This window comes from Symphalangus syndactylus, chromosome 20 (assembly GCF_028878055.3).
Source record: "Symphalangus syndactylus isolate Jambi chromosome 20, NHGRI_mSymSyn1-v2.1_pri, whole genome shotgun sequence".
Classification (NCBI taxonomy): Eukaryota; Metazoa; Chordata; class Mammalia; order Primates; family Hylobatidae; genus Symphalangus; species Symphalangus syndactylus.
Genome location: NC_072442.2, coordinates 58,035,148 through 58,057,970, shown reverse-complemented (window position 1 = coordinate 58,057,970; position 22,823 = coordinate 58,035,148). Strand labels below are relative to the sequence as shown.

The 22,823-nt window shown below is 46.8% G+C and overlaps 1 protein-coding gene and 1 long non-coding RNA gene across 3 annotated transcripts in view; one reads left to right on the top strand and one right to left on the bottom strand.

The window, feature by feature from the left end:
• The window catches only part of LOC134735266 (uncharacterized), a 48,761-nt gene that overhangs the window by 6,622 nt on the left and 19,316 nt on the right, over positions 1-22,823 (top strand). Inside the window, exon 2 of the long non-coding RNA XR_010118260.1 lies at positions 22,132-22,252. This is a non-coding gene — a long non-coding RNA (uncharacterized lncRNA). The remainder of the gene's footprint in view (positions 1-22,131; positions 22,253-22,823) is intronic.
• MYH13 (myosin heavy chain 13) overlaps positions 1,880-22,823 on the bottom strand; it is a 72,548-nt gene continuing 51,604 nt past the window's right edge. For both annotated transcript variants that reach the window (XM_055256121.2, XM_063629437.1), the window contains 17 exons: positions 22,091-22,236; positions 21,890-21,980; positions 20,533-20,922; positions 17,629-17,755; positions 17,428-17,546; positions 14,875-15,071; positions 14,288-14,471; positions 13,626-13,791; positions 12,521-12,645; positions 10,935-11,243; positions 10,647-10,850; positions 7,904-8,029; positions 7,423-7,593; positions 4,405-4,509; positions 4,207-4,302; positions 2,581-2,715; positions 1,880-1,980 (listed from right to left, as the gene is read on the bottom strand). In XM_055256121.2, coding sequence (XP_055112096.2) covers positions 1,966-1,980; positions 2,581-2,715; positions 4,207-4,302; positions 4,405-4,509; positions 7,423-7,593; positions 7,904-8,029; positions 10,647-10,850; positions 10,935-11,243; positions 12,521-12,645; positions 13,626-13,791; positions 14,288-14,471; positions 14,875-15,071; positions 17,428-17,546; positions 17,629-17,755; positions 20,533-20,922; positions 21,890-21,980; positions 22,091-22,236 — 2,706 coding nt within the window. In that variant the 3' untranslated portion in view covers positions 1,880-1,965. The remainder of the gene's footprint in view (positions 1,981-2,580; positions 2,716-4,206; positions 4,303-4,404; positions 4,510-7,422; positions 7,594-7,903; positions 8,030-10,646; positions 10,851-10,934; positions 11,244-12,520; positions 12,646-13,625; positions 13,792-14,287; positions 14,472-14,874; positions 15,072-17,427; positions 17,547-17,628; positions 17,756-20,532; positions 20,923-21,889; positions 21,981-22,090; positions 22,237-22,823) is intronic.

Here is a 22,823-nt window from a genome sequence, read left to right as displayed (position 1 = left end):
TGCCAGAACCTAAAGCCTGTGCTTCTGTCCACACAGGTCAGTTTGACCAATGAGGAAACTCAGGTTCAGAGAATATATGTGATCAACCCAAGGCCACACAGCTACAGCTATTAAGTGGTCAGGATGAGGCTCACATTTAATCTTGGCTCCTAATCCACCCATAAGGGTCCTTATTCCATTTTACTCTGCCCCTTCAGGGTAAGCAAATCAACATAATCAGAATGGATAAGATCCTTAAGATCCAAGAGAGAGATGTGAAACTAGCAGTAGTCTTCTTTCCCATTGGGGAGGGAGAATGGTGCCTGGGTCCAGTCTCATCCTGGACTTGGAAAATTAACATCTCTTTGGACCCAGCTGCTCCCTTTCCCTTTTGGCCCTGAACACCCTGAGGAGGCTCCATGCAGGTGGGGAGGAGTTACCCTAGCTGGAAGGAGGAGCGAGGTGGTACCTGAGCCCCTATCCAACCTTTTCTAAAGCACCTGTCTTCCTAGGAGCGAATGAGTTTGACAGTACCTACTACCTTCTCAGATGTTAAGGGGAACTGTGGGTGGGCATGAGAGAATTGTACGACAAGGCCTCTAAAAGGGATGGGATGGAAAAGCAGAGTTGCTTGGCGGCCTGCAAGTCTAGGATCTCCAGGGTGTAGTTTCCACTCTGCCCTAGACAACTATAGTCAGAGTGCTTAATCCATCTGGGCCCCAGTGTCCCTATCTGTAAATTCAGAGAGAAAATGGGGAAGTGATTTTGCAAGAATTATGAGTTCCTAGGAGGAAAATGTACTACAGTTATCTGAAAGAATCTTATTTTCTTTCCTTCCTTCTCTTCCTCCTTCCCTCCTTCCCCTCCTTCCTTCTTTCCTTTTGGATGTTTTCAGCTTTATTGAAGTATAATTGACAAGAGGAATTGTATATATTTAAGGTACACAAATTGATGTTTTAATACATGCATACATTATTAACTACAGATAGGCCTGCTGCTGTAGATCTCCAGAATGTATTCATCTTGTATAACCGAAAATGTGTACCTTTGACAAACATCTTCCCGTTTCCTCCTACTCCCAGCCTCTGGCAACCATTATTCTACTCTTTGCCTCTATGAGTTTGACTATCTTAGATTCCACAAAGAAGTGAGGTCATGCAGTGTTTGTCTTTCTGCATCTGGCTTATTTCACTTAGCATAATGTCCCCCAAGTTCACCTATGTTGTCACAAATTGCAGGATTTCCTTCTTTTTTATGGCCCAATAGTATTCCCAATAGTATATGTATATATTCAAATTTGCGTATATATGTACATTTGCATATATATGCACATTGTGGTGATATATACATATATACGAGATATATACATATATATACGTATATACACATTTTCTTTATCCATTTATCCATTGATGGACATTTAGTTTGTTTCCACATTGTGGCTATTGTGAACAGTGATGCAATAAGCATGGAAGTGTAGATATCTCTTCAGGATCCTGATTCAATTTCCTTTGGATATATGCCCAGTAGTGGGATGGCTGGATCATATGGTAGTTCCATTTTTAAGTTTTTGAAAAACTGCTATTAGGTTGTACCAATCTGCATTTCCACCAACAGTGCACAAGGGTTCCCTTTTCTCCACGTCCTCACCAACACTTTTGTCTTTCTGATAATAGCTATTCTGAGAGATGTAGGGTGATACAGGGTCTTTATTTTTAAATGTTTCTGGAAGCTAGTGATTTACCTGGCCATGGGTTGGATTTCCATGTTTTCTACTTGGAGCAAAGAGCCTCCACTTTCACATTCCTTATTTTATATTTACAATAGAGCAGCAAGAGTCTAAATATCAGCTTCATAGAAGAGGAATGGACCATGATAATAAACACAGAAGAGCCAGGAATCCGAGTATTTAGGAGAATTTATTTCTCACACATTTTCCCTCCACTCTCTCGGAGGTGTCCCATGGCAACGAGCATCAGGTGAGCCTCATTCTTCCATCTTCTGTGGGAGAAAAAATAATTGTACATAGGAAATGAGTCAACTAAATGGGAGACTGAACATCATCTTGAAGTGAAGCAGCTGGAAAATTTGGAACTTCAGAGGAATATTAAGGAATGGCATTGTTTCCCTTTGCACATTGTAAAAGCAAACCAATCTAGCTACTGGTGACAGGACAAACGCCCTGCAAATCAGGGGCTTCATGGGCAGCATCTGTAGCAACAGGGCGAGACAGGGATGACAGTGTCATGCCTCACTGCTCATTCTCTCCAGAGCCTGGAACTACAGGAGTCTTTGCTGAAACAGTAGCATTTGGGAGGGCGCAACCAGCAGCAGGAAGGAGAGGATCAACAGTCATCTTCTAAGCTCTCCCTGGGTGGTCCATGGGACTTCCCTGGGGCTTGGGATTTCTTGGGAAGAAGCCATACTCAGGTACTTGCTCTTACCTGGCCCCCTACATCTCAGGTACCTGCTCTTACCTGGTCCCCACATCTCAGGTACCTGCCCTTATCTGGCCTCCCACACTCAGGCATTCGCTCTTACCTGGCCCCCATACAATATCTGTTCTTAGCTGGCCCCTACATCTCAGGTACCTGCTCTTACCTGGCTGCCCACGTCTCGGCTCTTGGCCCTCAGCTTGTTGACCTGGGACTCAGCGATGTCCGCCCTCTCCGCGGCCTCCTCTAGCTCATGCTGGACTCTCCGGCATCTGGACAGCTGCGTGTTGGCCTGCTCCTCCTGCACAGGAGACAGAGGGGGTATGAGGCTGTAGAGCCCCTCAGTCTGCTTATGAGGTGCCCTGTCTCTGAAAGCCTCTGAGGAGTTAAGCAACAGGGCCCTGGATTCCCTGATGACAGAGAGGGCAGGTAGGCTTTCTCCAGAGTGTGAGGACAAGGCTCCCAGCTCACGACCATGTGTACTGCCTCAGATCACCTTGCAGGTGCTACTGTCCCTTCTAGGACCTCCACATGTTCCCTTGCACCTCTTCTATATGGTATCTGTTCCATAGAGATCTTTGGGGGAGACCTAAGTCCAGAGCTCTCCCAAGGCACCTGAAGGTATAGAGACCAATGGCCCAAGTCTCCCTCGTCCTGTGCCTCTGCCTAGCACCATCTGTCTAAGGCCAGGCCACTGTACTGGTCTATTTGGGGGAATGTCAAGGATTCCTGACTAAGGTGTCCTCCTGGGCACCCTCTAGCCTGCCGATCCTGCTGGGACTGTACTCATCCCATGTGCATGAATTGCTCTCAGTATTGAACCAGTTCAAATCTGCTTCCCTGAGGTCAGGATTGAACCAGCCAGGCTCCAGGGAAGGGAGGAAAAAGAGCAATGGGAGAAGCTCAGTCATTTGTCCAGGGCAGACTCCCCTAAATTTTGGTCCTCAGAACAGTAGCCCTGAGGGATGCTCTGCATACAGTAAGAAGGTTCCAAAGTCAATGAAGTGTGAGAAATGGTATATTCTGGAACCCCTCTTCCACTTTGTAGAGTTGATGACATATCAAACTCTACAACATCTACAAAATCTGAGATATCCTTGAAGTAAAGCAACCAGTGTAACTTTGTTTAACTCAGATTTTCCCAAACTATTTCTTTTCTATAAAAGAATAAGCTCCTCCCCATGGCAGCCCCCCCTTCCTGCTATTAACATCCCTCAGAACCAGTGTCCTCAGAAGACACTTTGGGAAACACTGATTTCAGCCCATTCCATTTCTTTCCTATTGATTTCACCGATTTGATCAAAGGGTGGATCAAAAAGGATGGGATGGAGTGGAGGGAGTTAGGGAGGGCTGAGGAAGGCTGGAGATGCCTAGGAGGGTGGGCTGTGGTGGGATGGTGGGAATTAGGATGAGGTATCTCAGGTCAGGTCATGGGAGCAGGAAGGGCTTTGAGGGTAGGCTGGGGTGGTTTGAGAGAGTCAGGGTGATCCAACAATAGCAGGGTAGGCTAACATGCTTTAGGGGGTGTCAAGTGAGTCCCAGTGGGCAGGATGAAGGGGATGGAGGGGGCTGGCCAAGTAGGGTGAGGCAAGAGGGCACAGAGATGGTGAAGGCCGGGAAGGCTTAACATGGACCAGGAGAGGAAGAGGGCAGGTGTCTCTGTGTTTATAGCCTGCAAATGCAAACTCAGGCCTGAGGCTCAGGGGACTTTACCCACCAGGATGGCAGGGATACCCAGGATGCCCCAGGGACTGTCTGTCTGTGGGCACTGCCGGGGACCTCCTGTGCTCACCGCCTCCTCAGCCTGCCTCTTGTAAGACTTCACTTTCGCCTGCAGCTTGTCCACCAGGTCCTGGAGCCTGAGGATATTCTTGCGGTCCTCCTCAGCCTGCAGACAGAGTACATATGGCAGGGGCCCGCAAACCTATGGCCACTTCTGATGGGGCTTGGTCCATACAGCATTCACTGAGGAGGTTTTTGGGACCTCTACCTGGTAAGTCATCTCCTTGACTTTGCGTTCGTACTTGTGGGCTCCCTTCAGGGCTTCAGCTCCCCTCTTCTGTTCCACATCAAGCTCATTTTCCAGCTCCCGCACCTGGGTAGGAGGAAAGGAACACGGAATTCAACTCTCCTCTCCCAGACTTCTCTCATGGACTCATGGGCCAATCATTCTAGAGTGAACTCAAGATCCCCTAATGGTCATTAAAAAGTCAGGAAAACAACAGATGCTGGAGACGATGTGGAGAAATAGGAACACTTTTACACCGTTGGTGGGAGTGTAACTTAGTTCAACCATTGTGGAAGACAGTGTGGCAATTCCTCAAGGATGTAGAACTAGAAATACCATTTGACCCAGCAATCCCATTATTGGGTATATTCCCAAAGGATTATAAATCATTCTATAAAGACACATGCACATGTATGTTTACTGAGGCACCGTTCACAATAGCAAAGTCTTGGAACCAACCCAAATGCCCATCAGTGATAGACTGGATAAAGAAAATATGGCACATATACACCATGGAATACTATGCAGCCATAAAAAAGGATGAGTTCATGTCCTCTGCAGGGACATGGATGAAGCTGGAAACCATCATTCTCAGTAAACTAACACAGGAACAGAAAACCAAACACCACATGTTCTCACTCATAAGTGGGAGCTGAACAATGAGAACACATGGTCACAGGAAGGGGAACATCACACACCAGGACCTGTCAGGGGGCAGGGGGCTAGGGAAGGGATAGCATTAGGAGTAATACCTAATGTAAATGATGGGTTGATGGGTGCAGCAAACCAACATAGCAAGTTTATACCTATATAACAAACCTGCACATTCTGCACATGTACCCCAGAACTTAAAGTAAAAAAAAAAAAAAAAAGATCCCCTAGTGGGATTTTTGCCAAGATGTCTCCTCCTAGGTCTCAGGAGCCACATTTTATTGACAATGCAGGTGCTTTGAGCAAGTGAGAATAAGATGCCTTCATTGGGCAGAGGCAGCCTCAGGTGCACAGAGCATAGCTGATGGGTCAGGCTTTGCTTAGATGCCCCCTTTTGTGGAGCCAGGTCATTTGGCAAGCGCAGCAAAAGCTAACCTGACTTGTCCTTGCAGGTGAAACCTGCCCAGCTGTTCATGGTGGCCCTGATTACAGATCAAGTAAGGCAGCAGGGATCATGAAGAGAACCTGGGCCAGGCTAGTAGTCAAAGCACTCTCCAGGCCCACTTGATAGACCCAAAGCAAGTCAGTCACCACCACTGAGCATGAGTTTCTGTATATTTAGGATGGAGATAATATTTCCTGCCCAGCCTCCCTCAAATGTGGAGATCATATGAAAGTATGTGAAAGTATTGTTAGAATGACAAAGCACTACACAGGTGTTGTTAATTTCACAGTTGCTTCTGCCTTTCCTGAAGTCTTGAGGGGAAAGGGCAGCCACTGAGGACATAAGTCACCAACTGTGGTCCCAACTCCACAATCCAGAGACTCAAGCCGGGGAGGGGCAGCAGCCAGCTGCATGCTCCACTCCACTGCGAATCCCAGTGGCTGCAGAGCAGGGGCGACTTGGAGACTCACTAGATCAACCTTGAAAACTACCAATGGGACGGGATTACTCTGGCCACTGTTCCCAAAAGCTCCCCACCCTACACCTCCTGGACCCAGGAAATGTCTCCATCAGGTTCTACAAAACATTTGTTTTCCTGGGAATTCTTTCTAGGCTTCTGTAAGGTTTATGGAAGTCACATAACTGGGCAGGGGATGGGAGGACAGTCAAGGTGCCTCACCATGGGAGGGGGAGGGTGGCCGAGGGCTCCCTGCCAACCCAGGAATCAAAGTATGGCAGAAGGTGTCATGAGATCTAATCCTTTCCCCACAGGAGGGATCCACGAGAACAGGCCTAAACTCGTTGTAATGGAATAGGACTGGGGATAATTGAAAATAAACATTAAAGAATTTTTGGGGAAGTTCTAACTTCCCTGGTGTTTACTTTTGTTATTCAAAAAGTCTATGGCCTTGTTGTTTTTAGCACCCCCCTAAAAAAAATCCTTTCACATTTAATGGGACCATGTGCCCGGCGGGGATATCCTCGGGTGGTTTGCATAAAGAATGACAGTATTTGGAGGCTTTCCTGCTGGGAAAAGTTGTCTCCTTCTCTTTTCCTCCTCCTCATCCTCCTTTCCTCCCACTCTTTCATTTCCTGTCTCCCTGGGACAAGAGACATTGGAACAGCCTCCTCCGCAGAGCCCTCCTCCAAAATGTCAACTGCTAGTGCAGCCCATTTTAAAATGATCGAAATAAACCACATGGGTCTAAAAGGAAAACCAAGGGAGACAGGAAACAAAGGGAACAGTCAGCAAAGAAACTGAACAATAACTGCAGGATATGCTCCCAGATAAAGAAAGAGCAGGATGTCCAGGTGTCGGGGGGTTGAACTTTTCTGGTGCATCAACCTAAAAGAAGAAGCCCCGATTGCCCTCTTTTGGGGCTGGAGCAAGAGACATACCTGTGCCAGAATTGCAGCCTGCACTGACAGATGAGAAAAGCTGGGGAGGGAAGGAAACCTGAGATTGGGAGAAAACGGAAACTGCAGATTTTATGTAGGATGGGCCATGTTGATCAAAGTGAAGCTTGGTCCAAAATGTAAATGCATCAAAATGAGTAATTTTATGACGGTAAAGTATATGTTAATAGCTTTTTCCATGTATGTGTGTGCATCTGAATCTACATAGCAAATGGAATGTGAACATTAACACACATCATTATATTACATTTACTGAGGTGTGAGCATACCAAAATAGATGTGTGTGTATGTGTGTGTGTGTTGGGGCATAGGAACAGGTGAAACAGAAAGAGGTGAGAAATGAGGCTCACAGGGAATTTTTCAAGCAGTCCTGAAACTGAATTTGCAATCTATTCATTCAGTGGCCTTTTCCCACCATCCCAGTTTCTGGACTGTGGCTCTGTCCGAGGCTGTCACTTTCAGAGTAAGAGTCCTCTCAAAAACTCTACCCGGTTCTCCAGTTTCTGGATCTGCTTCTTCCCGCCCTTCAGCGCCAGCTGCTCAGCCTCATCTAGACGGTGCTGCAGGTCCTTCACCGTCTGCTCCAGGTTCTTCTTCATCCGCTCCAGGTGGGCGCTGGTGTCCTGTTCCTTCTTTAGCTCCTCAGCCATCATGGCAGCCTGGTTAAATTCACAGGACACATCAGAGGCCCTGTCCGCCCATCCCTACCCAGAGCTTGCAGAAGAGGCGAAGGCTGGGATCATGGTGCTGAGCCTCCCCTGTCTGACTGGGGCCAGTCATTGCTGATTCCCCACAGCCTCCCCTCCCACTTTGCCACTGCTGAGACTGTACCTCATTACATCTGTCTGGGAAGCCACCACTAACCGATTGTTGTCATAAGAGATGAAACATACATGCCACGCCCTGGCTCAGAGGCCCCCCCTTTCTCAGTTCCAAACCCCATCTCTGAAAAGGAAGAACAGAGCTCACATCCGTGATGGCCTTCTTGGCCTTCTCCTCTGCGTTCCTGGACTCCTGGATCGAGTTCTCCATCTCTGCCTGGCACTGAGCTATGTCAGCCTCCAGTTTTTTCTTGGTATTTATCAGGCTCGTGTTCTACAAGAAGAATTAGATATCAGAGCTGTGGGTTCTATTGGGGCACTTAAAAAAATTGGAAGGGAGAGGGTTGGCTGGGGAAGGAAGTAAATTGTGATCCTGTTCCATTTCTTATTTTTCACGTGGGTGACCTGCTGGGTACAGTACTGTACATTCTTTCTTTATTCTTAACTGAACAGAAAGTCCTGAAACAGACCCAAGAATTGTACATCGAAGAATTGAGTAAATGATAAAAGTAGAATTTCAAATATGTGAGGATGGATAGATTATTCAGTAAAAAGTGCTGGAACAAGGAAATGATGATAGACATACTATATAAAATGAAAAATAATTCAAATAATCAAAATATGCCATAAATAGAATTGTAAGGGTGATGACAAACTGGAAAACATTTGCAATGTATATTACAGAAGAAAATATTCCCTTTCTTAACATATAAATAAGGCAAATCAATCAAAAAAAGGGCAAAAACTACAAATGGGTAAAACATACTAGAGGAAATTCAAACGGCCAACAAATGTGATAAAATGTTCCACCTCATTAGCAATAAAAAAAATACTAAAAACTCAGTGAGGTATGTTTCAGCAATAAAATTGGTGAAGATTTTTAAAATAAGAGCTAGAATATTTGAGAATTTATAGAAGAGAACTCTCACACATTTCCCCAGTGGAAATAAAAATTGGGACAAGCTTGTTAAAGAACAATTTATAATATATTACAAATATCTTTGCTGTTTGGACCCTGAAATTTCATTTTTAGAAATTTATTTACTTCTAGAAACATTAAGATGATAGTAATCATGGAAGTATATGAAAATTTAGTTATGAGGAAGTTCATCAAAACAGTCTTTCTAAAAGTAAAATTTTTATTGAGAACAATCTAAAATAACCACGGAGGACAGATTAAATGAAAGTACTATAATATACAAGTAGAACAACCTATTTTTCTGTCATTAAAAATCATATAGAAGACTATTTAAAGATGTCGAGGTTGGGCACAGTGGCTCATGCCTATAATCTCAGCACTTGGGGGGCTGAGGTGGGCGGATCACCTGAAGCCAGGAGATCGAGACAATCCTGGCCAACATGGTGAAACCCCGTCTCTACAAAAATACAAAAATTAGCTAGGTGTGGTGACGTGCACCTGTAATCCCAGCAACTCAGGAGGCTGAGGCAGGAGAATCACTTGAACCCAGGAGGCGGAGATTGCAGGGAACCGAGATCGCACCACTGCACTCCAGCCTGGCGACAAAACGAGACTCTGTCTCAAAAAAAAAAAAAAAAAAAAGATGTCAAAATATGTTCATGATTGTTAAATAAAAACAGAGGTTGCAAAAGAGTACTCATATTTTTACTATAATATGTATTTATTTTTAATTAAAACTTTTTTTTTTTTTTGTAGAGACAGGGTTTTGCCATGTTGCCCACGCTGGTCTCAAACTCCTGAGATCGAACAATCCCAAAGTCCTGGGATTAGAGGCAAAAATATAATATTTATATAATTCACAAGGGGCCTAAGAATGAGAGACCCCAGAATGTTAATAATATGCTTGACTTTTTTCTTCCGTGTATTTGCTTGTTTTTTCTATTTTTTTAAACAAAGGAGTTTTTTTAAGTTAAAAATGTATTGACATTCTGATTGTGAAAAACTTTAATATTGCTTTTAATTTATAATAGGAGTTACTTCCCAAAAATGTTAATCACAGCTGGATTGAAAGAGTCTTTGGGAAATGTGACAATGTTGTTTATATAAGTATACCACATTATAAGTCTACTGGAGATCCAAAGGGATTTGCGTTTGTGGAATTTGAAACAAAAGAACAAGCAGCAAAAGCAATTGAGGTAGGTCCAGATCCTGAAGTCAGAACAGGGAAGAGAAGCAGCTCTGAAGATGCAGAATCCCTGTAATTTCATTCTGTAGTATGAACCACAGGCAGGAACAAGTTAAAGCAAAATTCATTTTGCTGAAACAAAAACTGAGCTGTGTTGGTGGTTACAGCTGTCTGTGACTTGCCCATGTGATTACCAGGCTAATTTGTCATTCTAAACAAAGGAGTTTTAAAGTCTTTTATAAAAATAATTATTTTGTGTTTTGTTATTGTTGTTGTTTATTTGTTTGTTTTTTGGCAGGGTCTCCCTCTGTTGCCCAGGCTGGAGTGCAGTGGCATGATCATAGTTCATTGCAGCCTCAACTCCTGGGCTAAAGCGAACCTCCCACCTTGGCCTCCCAAAGTGCTGGGATTATAAGTGTGGCACTGAGCCGGGTCAAAAATAATTATTTTGAAATAAAATCTTAATATTCTAAGGTTTCCACTTAAATACTACTTCCAGGTACCTTACGCAATAATTAATCCTTCCTTCGTTGCTCAATTTCCCCACAACGTGCAAGATGTTTAATGTTTGGATGAGAGAAAGCTCAGAAATCTGCCAATCAAGAGTCAGTTATTCCAAGAAGCAAGCTTAAAGAAAATTGGTCTTGACCACTAGTCTGGGAGAAACCGGGTGCTCCTTCCCACGGCGTGGGCCCTGAGCGGAGGGATAGCGGAAGCAGCTGGGGGTGCAGGAGGCGTTAACTGCCCCAGGGTGGACCTTCAGCAGAGGAGTGAGGGCCGACGCACCTGGGAGTGCAGGAGCTGCACGCGGTCGCTGGCGTCCAGCAGCTCCTGCTCTGACAGCCTGCGGGTCCGCTCCGTCTGCTCCAGGGCCACCTTCATTTCCTCCAGCTCCTCCAGCAGGAGGCCATTCCTGCGCTCCACGATGGCCAGCTGCTCCTTGAGGTCCTCGTTACTCCTCAGGGCGTCGTCCAGGTGCAGCTGGGAGTCCTGCAGGGGAGACCCGGAGTGAGGCCAGAGCCGCCTGGCAGGCTGGGACCCGTTCAGGTACGCAGAGGCGGCCACCGTGCTCACCTTGAGCTGGCCCTGTACCGTGCGCAGGTGCTTCTGGGTTTCTGCCACCTGGCGGTTGGAGTGGCCCAGCTGAATCTCCATCTCATTGAGATCTCCCTCCATCTTCTTCTTTAGCCTCAGGGCGTCGTTCCGGCTGCGGATTTCAGCATCCAGCACGCTCTGCAGGGCCTCTGCTGCCCGCTGGCTGTTTCTTTTTAGCTGCTCGATTTCTTCATCCTTCTCAATGACCTTGCGGTCTAGCTCGGATTTCACCTGGCTCAGCTCTAGCTGCACGCGCAAGATCTTGCTCTCCTCGTGTTCCAAGGAACCCTGATGAAAGCAAAGGAGTGATTGAGAGTGCCGTGGACAGCCACCTTCCTGAATGGGTATTTTCATCCCCATACGATCAAATGGGTATTCTTTTTTTTAAAAAAGAATTAGATTTAATTTTTTTTTTTTTTTTTTGGTAGAGACAGGGTCTATGTTGCTCAGGCTGGTCCTGAACTCCTGGGCTCAAGTGATCCTCCCTCCTTGGCCTCCTAAAGTGTTGGGATTACAGGTGTGAGCCATGGTGCTCAGCCCAAATAGGGCTTTTTTTTTTTTTTTTTTTTTTTTGACAGAGTCTCGCTCTGTTGCCCAGGCTGGAGTGCAGTGGCACAATCTCGGCTCACTGCAACCTCCACCCCCTGGGTTGAAGCGATTCTCCTGCCTCAGTCTCCCGAGTAGTTGGGATTACAGGTGCCCGCTACTGTGCCTGGCTAATTTTTGTATTTTTGGTAAAGACAGGGTTTCACCATGTTGCCTAGGCTGGTCTTGAACTCCTGACCTTCCAGGTGATCTGCCTGCCTCAGCCTCCCAAAATACTAGGATTACAGTTGTGAGCCACCACGCCTGGCTGTAAATAGGTATTCTTATACCCATTTTATAGATGAAGAGAACAATATTCAGAGAGGTCTGAGTATTTGGCTTGCTCCCAAATATCCCTAATAGTGATGAAACTGGGACTAAAACTTTGCATTGCTCATGAACAAATTATCTTATGACTTGAGATAGAGTATCTTTCTTAATTGGTGAAAATTTTATTGACGGTATCTCTTTTAATAGTGACCATAAATCAGGAGTCAATCTATTCTCTAAAATGACAGGGCAACTGCTCTGCTGTTATCCTGTGTCGGTTTGTATTTCCCTAGAAACCACTAGTCATCCTGGCCACCACCGATTACTGCATCAGGAGACACTGGGTGTGTTTTGATTATACAGGATTCTTGATAGCCAAAGATGATTGTCTGTGCCTCTATGTTAAACATAACTGAGAGATTCTGCACTGCTCTCAGGATGTAATGTGATTGATTTTCTGCTTCCTGAGAGGAAGACATTGAAGAACATTAATGAACACATTTATTTATTTTCAAAGGAGAACTGTGCCAGAGGACACCCAGGAGATAAAGTAGCAGCCCGTGGATGTTTCAGCCCCTGGGATGGCTGAATGAACTCCCAGTGGAGACTCAGGGCCTCCTGGCAGGAAGAGCCCCATGGGGTGGTGAAGGGCAGCCTCTTTCAGTTCCCTGTCCTCCTGAATTTCCGAATGTCCTATCCCAGACACTTACCTCCACTTCTTCTAAGGCGACCTGCAGATCCGACTTTTCCTGCTCCACTAGCTTCTTGGTCTTTTCCACTTCCTGAAGATTCTTGCCAGTTTCTGCAATCTGCTCAGTTAAGTCGGAAATCTCTTCTGCAAAGGACAGGCTTGATTTAGGCTGTTTCAACAGGCTCCAGTTTATAGTATAGGCATTTGCCAGGCAATTCAGGGATGGGCGATTCATTCATGACATTTATACAGGAGAGAATACAGGGCAGCTGTTCAGATGAGGTGTTGGCAAGACAGGGATGTGTTGCCTCACCTGCACTAGGCAGACAGGAACCACAAGTAAAGAATAGAAACTTAAAACTTCAAAAGTACAGTATACAGGGCCGGGTGCGGTGGCTCACGCTTGTAATCCCAGCACTTTGGGAGGCCGAGGCGGGCGGATCACGAGGTCAGGAGATCGAGACCACGGTGAAACCCTGTCTCTACTAAAAATACAAAAAATTAGACAGGCGTGGTGGCGGGCCCCTGTAGTCCCAGCTACTCAGAGAGGCTGAGACAGGAGAATGGCGTGAACCCGAGAGGCGGAGCTTGCAGTGAGCCGAGATTGCGCCACTGCACTCCAGCCTGGGCGACAGAGCGAGACTCCGTCTCAAAAAAAAAAAAAAGTACACTATACAAAATGGTCATAGAGAAGACCGGATAAAACAATTGCGTGGAAAATGCATAGAATCATAATCTGCAGAACCAGAAGGGGCTTTGGAAAGTGTTGGGTGTGGTCTTCTGATTTTGTAGATCATAAGTCTGAGGTCCTAAGGGATTCAGTGGCATGTGCTAGAATACAAAGCCACTTAGAGACAGAATCACCGAAGGGTCTTCTCCAACAGAGCAGTGGGCTCAGCAACCCACTGTGCCTTCAGTTCTCAAAAATGAGACTTAGCTGCTGCCGTGCCTTACATTAAAAAGGTTTGGGCCTTGGGGCAAACTGAGTCAGTGTGAGGCATGATGGGTGAGGATTGTGTGGGGCAGTTGGAAGGAGGCATCTGGAGATGGCTGTGGCCAAATGGGGAAGGGGTTGGCAGGAGGAGAGGGGGACGTAGCACCCACCGGTGGTGGAGAGAGCTCACCTTGCAGATTTTTGTTCTCTCGCCTCAGTGTCTCTAACTGGTCCACCACCTCCTCGTAGGCGTTCCTCATCTTGAAGAGTTCAGTGCTGAGTGACCTGGACTCCTTCTGAGCAGCCTCTAACTCAGCCTGGCTTTCGTCCAGCTTTTGCTTCCACTCTGCAAGGACCTGGGAGATGACAAAGGGACATGGGAGAAGCAGAAAGTAGGGGTGACTCAGAAGAGTTCATGCAAACAAGGGCTGTCAGTAACGCCAACATTTTGCCCTTCCATCCTTAGGGACTGAAGAAAGAGGAGGAGCACTGTTCTAGATCAGGGACCACAAACTGTGATATTCCTGCAGACCCTCTGCTGCATTCTCACAGACATTACGATCTCAGTGGAACTGAATTAGCTTTCACTAAAAATAAAATTGCCTTTGGAGGGACTGTCACAGTAGTCTAGAGACACCTCAAGTCCCCCAAGCTGGGAAATGATGCTCCAACTGGGGGCCTTCTAGGATGTGTAGGTATCTCACACATCTAAGCGTGAAACTGCTGTTTTCACCATTGCCACTGCAAAACATTTGACCCTTTTCCAAATTCAGGTATTTTCATGTAAATAGCATTTCCCCAACTTGAATTATCCTCATGCCATCTTCACAAAGAAAGTGGCTGGGGAAGGACCTTGTCGAAGTTCCTCTGCTTCTTGTCCAGGGTGGCACAGGCGGTGTGGGAGTGCTCCAGATCCCGCATCAGATCGTCCACCTCTCCCTGCAGCCTCTGCTTGGTTTTTTCCAAGGATGCGCACTTGGAGTTCGCCGTCTCCGTGTTCTCCTCTGCTTCCTGCAGCCTCTGAGCCAGTTTTTTCCTAGGAAAACCAGATTTTTTTTTCCCCCTTGGCAAAGGTGGAATATTTCAGAAGGTAACTGTCAGATGGGAAGAGAAATGAATAGCATGGAAGGGACTGGTGTTAGATGAGACCAAGACCTAGGATTTGGTGAGTGGAGAGGATCCAAGTGTCACCGAGAGATTCTTAAAATGCTTGGTGGCAAAACAGTTCCCTAAGGAGCACCCCCAGGGAGCTAGGTGGAATGGACAGTTCCTGAGAAGAAGGACAGGGAGACCCCAGAGGGTGGGGGGTACAATCTGAATGTTTCAGAAATCACAAAGGCATGGGCAGGAAAGAGAGAACCTCTCAAGATATGAAGACTCCTGGTCCCTTGGCTTGTGTCCTCGGGCCCCCTCTGCTATTGCCACCCTGGAACCCCTACTTGGCCTCCTCCAGCTCCTCTGTGCGCTGGATGGCGTCCGTTTCGTATTTGGTCCTCCACTGGGCAACCTCACTGTTGGCTTTGGACAGCGCCCTCTGCAGCTCAGCCTTGGCTTCCTGCTCCTCCTCATACTGTTCCCGCAGCAGGTCACAGTCGTGGCGGGAGGACTGCAGGGCGTGTGCCAGGGCATTCTTGGCCTGGGAATGACAGCGGTGACATATTGCAAAAACATCTGACCCTTTTCCAAGTTCAGGTATTTTCATTTAAATCGCTTTTCCCCACCTTGAATTATCCCTATGCTGTCTTTGCCAATTTTGCCCTATCAGCATATCACCTGGTTTATTTAATTTTTTTTCAAATGGACTCCTTAATTATATTTAAATATATTTAACAAAAGAGTAAACTGTGACAGGACAGTAAGTGGAAAACCATTGACATTTGCCATAAACAGAAGGTAACCATAAGTGCAATGGAAATAAAGCAATGTTATCATGTCTAGCTAGGTACTATTGCCTGCTGGGACTCCATGCCTGGGGTCTACCCTCTATTTCTTAATAGGGTAAATAAGCAAATGCTAAGGAAGTATGGTTCACACTGAGGCCTTTTCCTTGATATAATCAAATGGATTGGAACAATTAAAAAGGGAATAATTTTCTCACTACTTGATGCAATGGTATGGAATGCTGTGACCAGGAGAAGCCTGAAAGCATCTTTTGATGTCACCAGTAGGCTATGTCCCCACACTGGGGATTACTGATGTGAGCTTCACTGTTTCCATGGCCCGACTTCCTCCTCCTAGGCAGAGAAGACATGCCTAGAGGCCTCCGTCCCTCACTCCCTCCCATGTGGAGGGATGTAAGGGCAATAGTTTAGCTCCGACTATAATGGCCACAAGACGCCCTCTGGTGCCACCATCAAAGAGAGTTCTGTCAGCCTACTTCAGTAATTTGTACATTTTCATCTTTTTAAAAATGCAATAGGCCAGGCGTGGTGGCTCATGCTTGTAATCCCAGCAGTTTGGGAGGCCAAGATGGGCGGATCACCTGAGATCGGGAGTTTGAGACCAGCCTGATCAACATGGAGAAACCCTGTCACTACTAAAAATACAAAATTAGCCGGGCATAGTGGCACATGCCTGTAATGCCAGCTACTTGGGAGGCTGAGGCAGGAGAATCGCTTGAACCCGGGAGGCAGAGGTTGTGGTGAGCCAAGATCGCGCCATTGCACTCCAGCCAGGGCGACAAGTGTGAAACTCCATCTCAAAAAAAAAAAAAAAAAAAAAAAAAAAGGCAATAAATGACAAACTTTGCCTAAGAAGGAAAACTCAGCTGTTGCCGTATCCTGGCCAAAGGACAGCCCACTCCTGCAGTGGCCCTTCTCAGTACTTGTTCAGGCTTGGGTTCTCACCACTTCCCCCTTCCCCTCATCTACCAAAGATCTTTACCATAGAACAGAAAGACGGGAGACAAATATGGCGCTTGTCCTTTTTCAGAAGAAAAAGGAGCTTGGGAAAATTCCAAAAGATTGCCCTATAAGTCTTAGCCAGTGTCCAGCAACCTCGGAATTCCATTCATGCAGTTTTTTGGACTCTTGGTCCCCTCTTCTGATACTTGAATATGAGTTGGCAGAACCAAGCACCTACTGTGTGCACTGTTCTACTGGGCACAGTAGGTACAGTGGGGACAAACTATTCTTGCCCTCCATGAGTTTATAGATCTGCGGGGAGACATGTATTATAAACACAATATCTAGACATTGAAATCAAGAAGGTGATGATCTTCATGTTTATGCAACTGTCTCAAGGGTGCTCCCAAAACCATGCAGCCTTCTTGGAGAAGGGGAGCTTAAAATCGGGTGGTATAGGAGGTGACACACCAGGAATAATGAAGAAGAAAGAGGAGGGGGATTTCAAGTGGCCGGGATGAATTGCTGGGCAGAATGGTCAAGTGTGTGCAGTGATGGAGGGGAGATGCCCTGGCTGGAGAGGGGAGTTTCTCAGACCACCCTGGGGGGGACGGAGGAGCCCAGGGATGGACCACCATGGGTGTGGTTTTCTATCCCTGAAGAAGGAGATCCAATGCCAAGGTCCTCTAACCTTAAAGGATAGGTTCCCACCATGCTGCAAGGCAGATAGGAGAAGCAACAGGTTCTTTCTTTCTTTCTTTTTTTTCTTTAATGGAGTCTCGCTCTGTCTTTCAGGCTGGAGTGCAGTGGCATGATCTCAGCTCACTGCAACCTCCGCCCCCCAGGTTCAAGGAATTCTCTGCCTCAGCCTCCCGAGTAGCTGGGATTACAGGCACCTGCCAGTACACCCAGCTAATTTTTTTTGTATTTTTAGTAGAAACGGGGTTTCACTGTCTTGGTCAGGCTGGTCTTGAACTCCTGACCTCGTGATCCACCTGCCTTGGCCTCCCAAAGTGCTGGGATTATAAGCGTGAGTCACCGCGCCCAGCCGCAGCAGATTTCTTGATGTAGCACTGCTCCGACCAGCTTCACGGGTGAAGTGGTCATACGGCCTGGCTTCTCAGGTTCAATCTGACTCTATATCTTTACCTTGGTTTCTTCTTCCATTTGCCTCTTAAGCTCCTCCAGCTGCTGGGTGAGGGCCTGCTTGCTTTTGGTCAGCTGTGAAATCAGAGACTCCTTCTCTTCCACTTGGTGGCTCAGCTCCCCTACCAAACAGATGTGGCCCCCACGTCAGTGTTACCGACCACCCATGGCCCGGCTGGACCCCAGAGCCCTGCCCATTCTCACCATTTTGGGTCTGCAGTCTTGCTTTCTGCATGTTCAGATCATGGATCAACTGTGTCTGTTGCTCGTCCTTGGCTTTGATTTCACTAAATTGATCTTCTACCGTCCGGCACGTTCTTTCTATGTTACTCTTTAACAAACAGAAAGTCAACATGAATGGGAAGAAATGGATTCCTAGTGCCCAGCATTGAACTGAACAGTGTGATCGTTTAGTTTCTTGTCAGGTAAAATAAAAAGTACAGAACAAAAAAAGGTTAGTTTCAAAAAAATCATAATCGGCCAGGCACAGTGGCTCATGCCTATAATCCCAGCACTTTGGGAGGCTGAGGCAGGTGGATCACCTGAGGTCAGGAGTTTGAGACCAGCCTGACCAACATGGTGAGACACTGTCTTAACTAAAAATACAAAAATTAGCCAGGCATGGGAGCACATGCCTGTAATCCCAGCTACTCGGGAGGCTGAGGCAGGAGAATCACTTGAACCCAGGAGGCGGAGGTTGCAGTGAGCCAAGATCATGCCATTGCACTCCAGCCTGGGTGGCAAGAGTGAAACTCCGTCTCAAAAAAAAAAATCATAATCATTTCAGATTTGTGAATGCAGCTCAATCACCAATCGCTTGGAACATCAGGTAGATAAGTATTTAATGATTTGTAAACAGCCCTTTGGGAAGATGTTACTTTTAACTGGATCTTTGGGATCCTCTTGTAATATAAGTGATTCGTGAATAATTGCAAGCAATACAAGCCCGTGAATATTTGCAAGCAATATATTCAGATGACAGTGTTAAGCATTTCATTCAATAACACAGAAGGTTCCCCATGGTGCAGGCGGTATGAAGGGATTCACCCCCCTGGCTTCCAGTTGGCCTGTATTTTCGTGAAGTTTGTTCAAAACCCTTGTGTGTGTTGACCTTTCTCTCCTCCTGCTGCTCCATAAAATAGAAAATAAAATGTATAAAGCATATGTTTTTCCTTAGAATGGGAAGTATGAGATGGCAGTGGAGGAAGCAGGGATGCTGATTCCAGGGGAGTCCTGGAGGAGCTTAGGATCTCTTTGAGAAGATGACACGCAAACATGCAGGAATCAAAGCAGGGAGAGTTGAAACGCGATGGCAGCTTGCAAAGAGAACCGTCAAAGGGGACAACTGAAAAAGCGTTAAGAGACATGAAGTGCTGCTTCCCCTGGATGTTAAAATTGAGAACAGAGAGCAGCACACGGCAATTCTGGAGATAGAGAGGCTGGAGTGGGGGCTGTTTATAGGCACAGTGCGTGGGGGATGCTGGAGGCCCTTTCTACCCAGCTACCCCTGCAGGCTGGCCTGGCTTGGCGAGAGACAGGTGTGGGAGGGGAACATATACAGAACCAAGTTCTTAGAGGAAGAAAGAAAACTAAGAAAGGGAAAAAGGGCAAACACATTGGAAAGCAGGAAAGAAAGAGAAAAGGAGTCGTCACCTGCAGCCAGAGGCTGCAGTCGGGGAGTGAAGAAGCAATCAAGGAGGAACAGGGCTGTGTGGACGCAGACCCTAAACACTGGCAGCAGGGGGCGCTGGAGAGACCACTCTAGTTCTCTGATCCATCTCTCCCTTCCTTTTCTGGACAGATGCCCCGACCTTACGGGAAACCCTCGGTGAGAGGCCCACAGCCCCACTTCTAGGGTCACCACTGCTTCTTCCAGCCCAGCCAAACAGCTCCTAGTACAGCTCAGAGCACCCTGCAAGGAGGGCAGGTGTTAAATCGAGGAGCACACATGCTCCACGAGGAATTCTTTGCTTTGAGGTCATGCACAGAGGTTCACTATGCATAGTGGGTTCACTATGAAGCTTGTGAAATAAGCTTCAGGGCCCGCATTTGCATGGGCCACAGAGAGTCTGGGAGCTGCAGAAGGTTCGAGGGAAAAGGAGCCATCACAAGCAGAATATTCTAGAAGGCACTTCTGGCAAATGGCCCAAAGAGGCCTCAGGAGAAAAGAACTTGAGTCTTCAAGGTAACCTGCGACTTTTTTGTCTCATTATAAATATTAACTTTCATGCCTAATTTTCATAAGTTTGTATACTTTTTTCTTAAAGAGCCCCAATCAGCCAGGCACAGTGGCTCATGCCTGTAATCCCAGCACTTTGGGAGGCCGAGTTGGGTGGATCACCTGAGGCCAGGAATTCAAGACCAGCCTGGCCAACATGGTGAAATCCCATCTCTACCAAAAACACAAAAATTAGCCGGGCCTGGTGGCGTGTGCCTGTAATCCCAGCTACTTGGGAGGCTGAGGCAGGAGAATCGCTTGAACCTGGGAGGTAGAGGTTGCAGTGAGCTGAGATGGCACCACTGCAATCCAGCCTGGGGAACAAGAGCAAAACAGTGGTGCCAGATCATTCAATCGTGCTTGAATCAAGTGATCTTGATATTTTGGTCTGAAAGTTTGTGTCCCCCCAAAATTCATAATTTCTAGTCCAGTGGTGTTGGGGGATGGGGCTTTTGGGAGGTGATAAGGTCATGGGGGTGGAGCCCTTATGAATGGGATTAGTGTTCTTATAATAGAGGCCTGAGAGAACTTGTTCACCCCTTCTACCACATGAGGATGCAATGAGAAGGCACCATCTGTGAGGAACAGGCCTTCGACAGACACCGAATTTGCTGGCACTTTGATCCTGGACTTCCCAGCCTCCAAAATTGTGAGGGATAAATTTCTGTCGTTTATGAGTTACCCAGTCTAAAATATTTTGTTACAGAAGCCCAAATGGATAAGACAAAGGACGTTGAGTGAATTTGAGGAACTGGAAACAGGCAGAAATAGGGAAGAGGGTTTCAGTGTAGAACATGCAGTGGTTTGGAGGCATCAAATTACACGTGCCCAGGGGCAGGTGGCCACCAGCTGCCTTGCATTCTCCAAGATCAGAAGGGTCAGTCAGGTACCTTTGACTTGGAGAGAGCCTCGATGTTGCTGGCCATGTCGTCGATCTCCATCTTCAGCTCGCTCTTCTCCTTCTCCAGCTTCTGCTTCACTCGCTGCAGGTTGTCAATCTGCTCCCCAAGCTCGGCCACGCTATCTGCGTGCCTCTTCCTCAGGGTGGCCGCCGTGGCTTCATGCTGTAGGGTGGCCTCCTCCAGGTCCCTGCGCATTTTCTGGAACTCAGCCTCCCGCTTCTTGTTCATCTCAATCTGGGCTGAAGTGGCCCCACTGGCTCCTTCCAGCCTCTCGCTGATCTCCTCCAGTTCCCTGGCCAGATCTGCACGCTGCTTCTCAATCTTGGCTCTGAGAGTGTGTTCCGCTTCAATTTCCTCCTCCAGCTCTTCTATGCGGGCCTGAAAGGATTACTCTATCAGGAATGTTATTGTGGAGGGGGGGCAGCCCCCTTTGAGAGGGGCTGGGTGTCGAGGAATTGTGGGTAGGCAGCACGAGGTGGCTGGGTCATTTGAGGTCAGGAGTTTGAAACCAGCCTGGCCAACATGGTGAAACTCCGCCTCTACTAAAATTACAAAAATTAGCCGGGTGTGGTGGCGGGCGCCTGTAGTCCCAGCTACTCGGGAGGCTGAGGCAGGAGAATAGCTTGAATCTGGGAGGTGGAGGCTGCAGTGAGCTGAGATTGCACCACTGTGCTCCAGCCTGGTGACAGAGCAAGACTTGGTCTCAAAAAACAACAAAAAAAATTATAACATTCAATTGGTAAAAAAAACTTGGAAACAACCTAAGTGTCCATGGATAAGAGAATGCACAAATCGATTGTGATGGAGACTTGTTCTAGAAGTCTATGGAGCAGGTAGACACCAATCCACGTCTATCATGGATAGCTCTGCAGATCATGTTGCCAAAAGAAAGGAGCAAGTTGCAGAGTGATACTCTCAGTGTGATATGCTAAGAATATAAAGAAACGAGAACCTTTTCTGCATGTGTACTATGTATTTTTGGGGGGTCTTAAATGTGTACAAAAACACATAGCAAAAGAGGCAGAAACATGCACATCCCACTGAAATTGACAATTAATTCTGAGAAGACGGGGAGGGCACTGGGCTTAGGGATGGTGATCAAAGCACCCTTATCAATAATATTCAGCTTTATTGGGCCTATTTTGAGCCTTTGCAAGGAGGTATGTTTGTGGGTTACTTAGAACATTAAAATATTATTTTCAAAAACTAAAGGAAAGGACAGGACATCTTCTCTAGCTTTAGCAGGAGGAAGGAAAGAAGCAGCTAAGGAAACAAGGGGGAAGGAGTGAGGAGGGGCGCTCTTGCAAAGGGATTGTCATGATTAGGAAGGTTTTGATGCTTTTACCTGCAGTTCTTTAATCTTCTTTTGAAACTGCAAACTGTGGACTTGTTCGTCATCTATTTTGGCTTGCAACTGACTGAGTTCAAACTCCTTCCTGCAAATAGGTGAAAAAAATAAAATAAAGAACATGAAATACAAGCCTCTTGGAGGGGGTGAAAGTTGGCTTTTAGGCTGAGACACAGAGGTGGTAAAAGAAATATCTACTTTTTCAATTTCTCTTCTATTTGCTGCTTGTCATTTTCTAGATCCATAATGGATTCCTGGGACATTTTCAGATCTCCTTCCAGCTTCCTCTTCGCCCTTTCCAGGTCCGCCCGCAGTTTCTTCTCCTGCTCTAAGGAACCCTCAAGCTGAGAAGACACACAGGTAGAAAATTAAGCCCCTACTGGGGAAGCGTTTGCCCCTTTTATCCGGTGCAGTCATACATGTGGCCTGGGGCTTCCTGGGGCTCCTGTAGGGTGCTGGCTGCAAGCCTCTGGCCCCAGGAGGAAGCAAATCTTGCCCCTAACTCCCCTCTCTTCTGTCTTCCAGAAAAGTCTGCCCAGGGTGGGGCTGGATCCCTCAGGGGCCTCCTGGTGCCTCTCTCAGCTGATTCCCACTTGGCCTGGCCGAGACTATGTTCTCTGTAGGGGTATGGTACCCATGGGTGCACACTTGTGCACAGACAATACAAATGGGGGTTTCTGTGGATAGCACTGTGAAGGTCTATGCTGCACACCATCACGCTTCCCTGCTAACATTATGCAACCATGGGAGGCAAGGAATTCGTGTGTATGTATGTGTGTGCACACACACATGCACACATGGGAACAGGAAACAGGAGTGTAGAGGAGTAGCACACCTACCCTGGGCTCAGAAACATTAAAGTTATCTAGAAAATCTCTAGCCACGACAATGAGTAAAACCTGAAAACTTCAAACGTGGCTCTTACATCAAG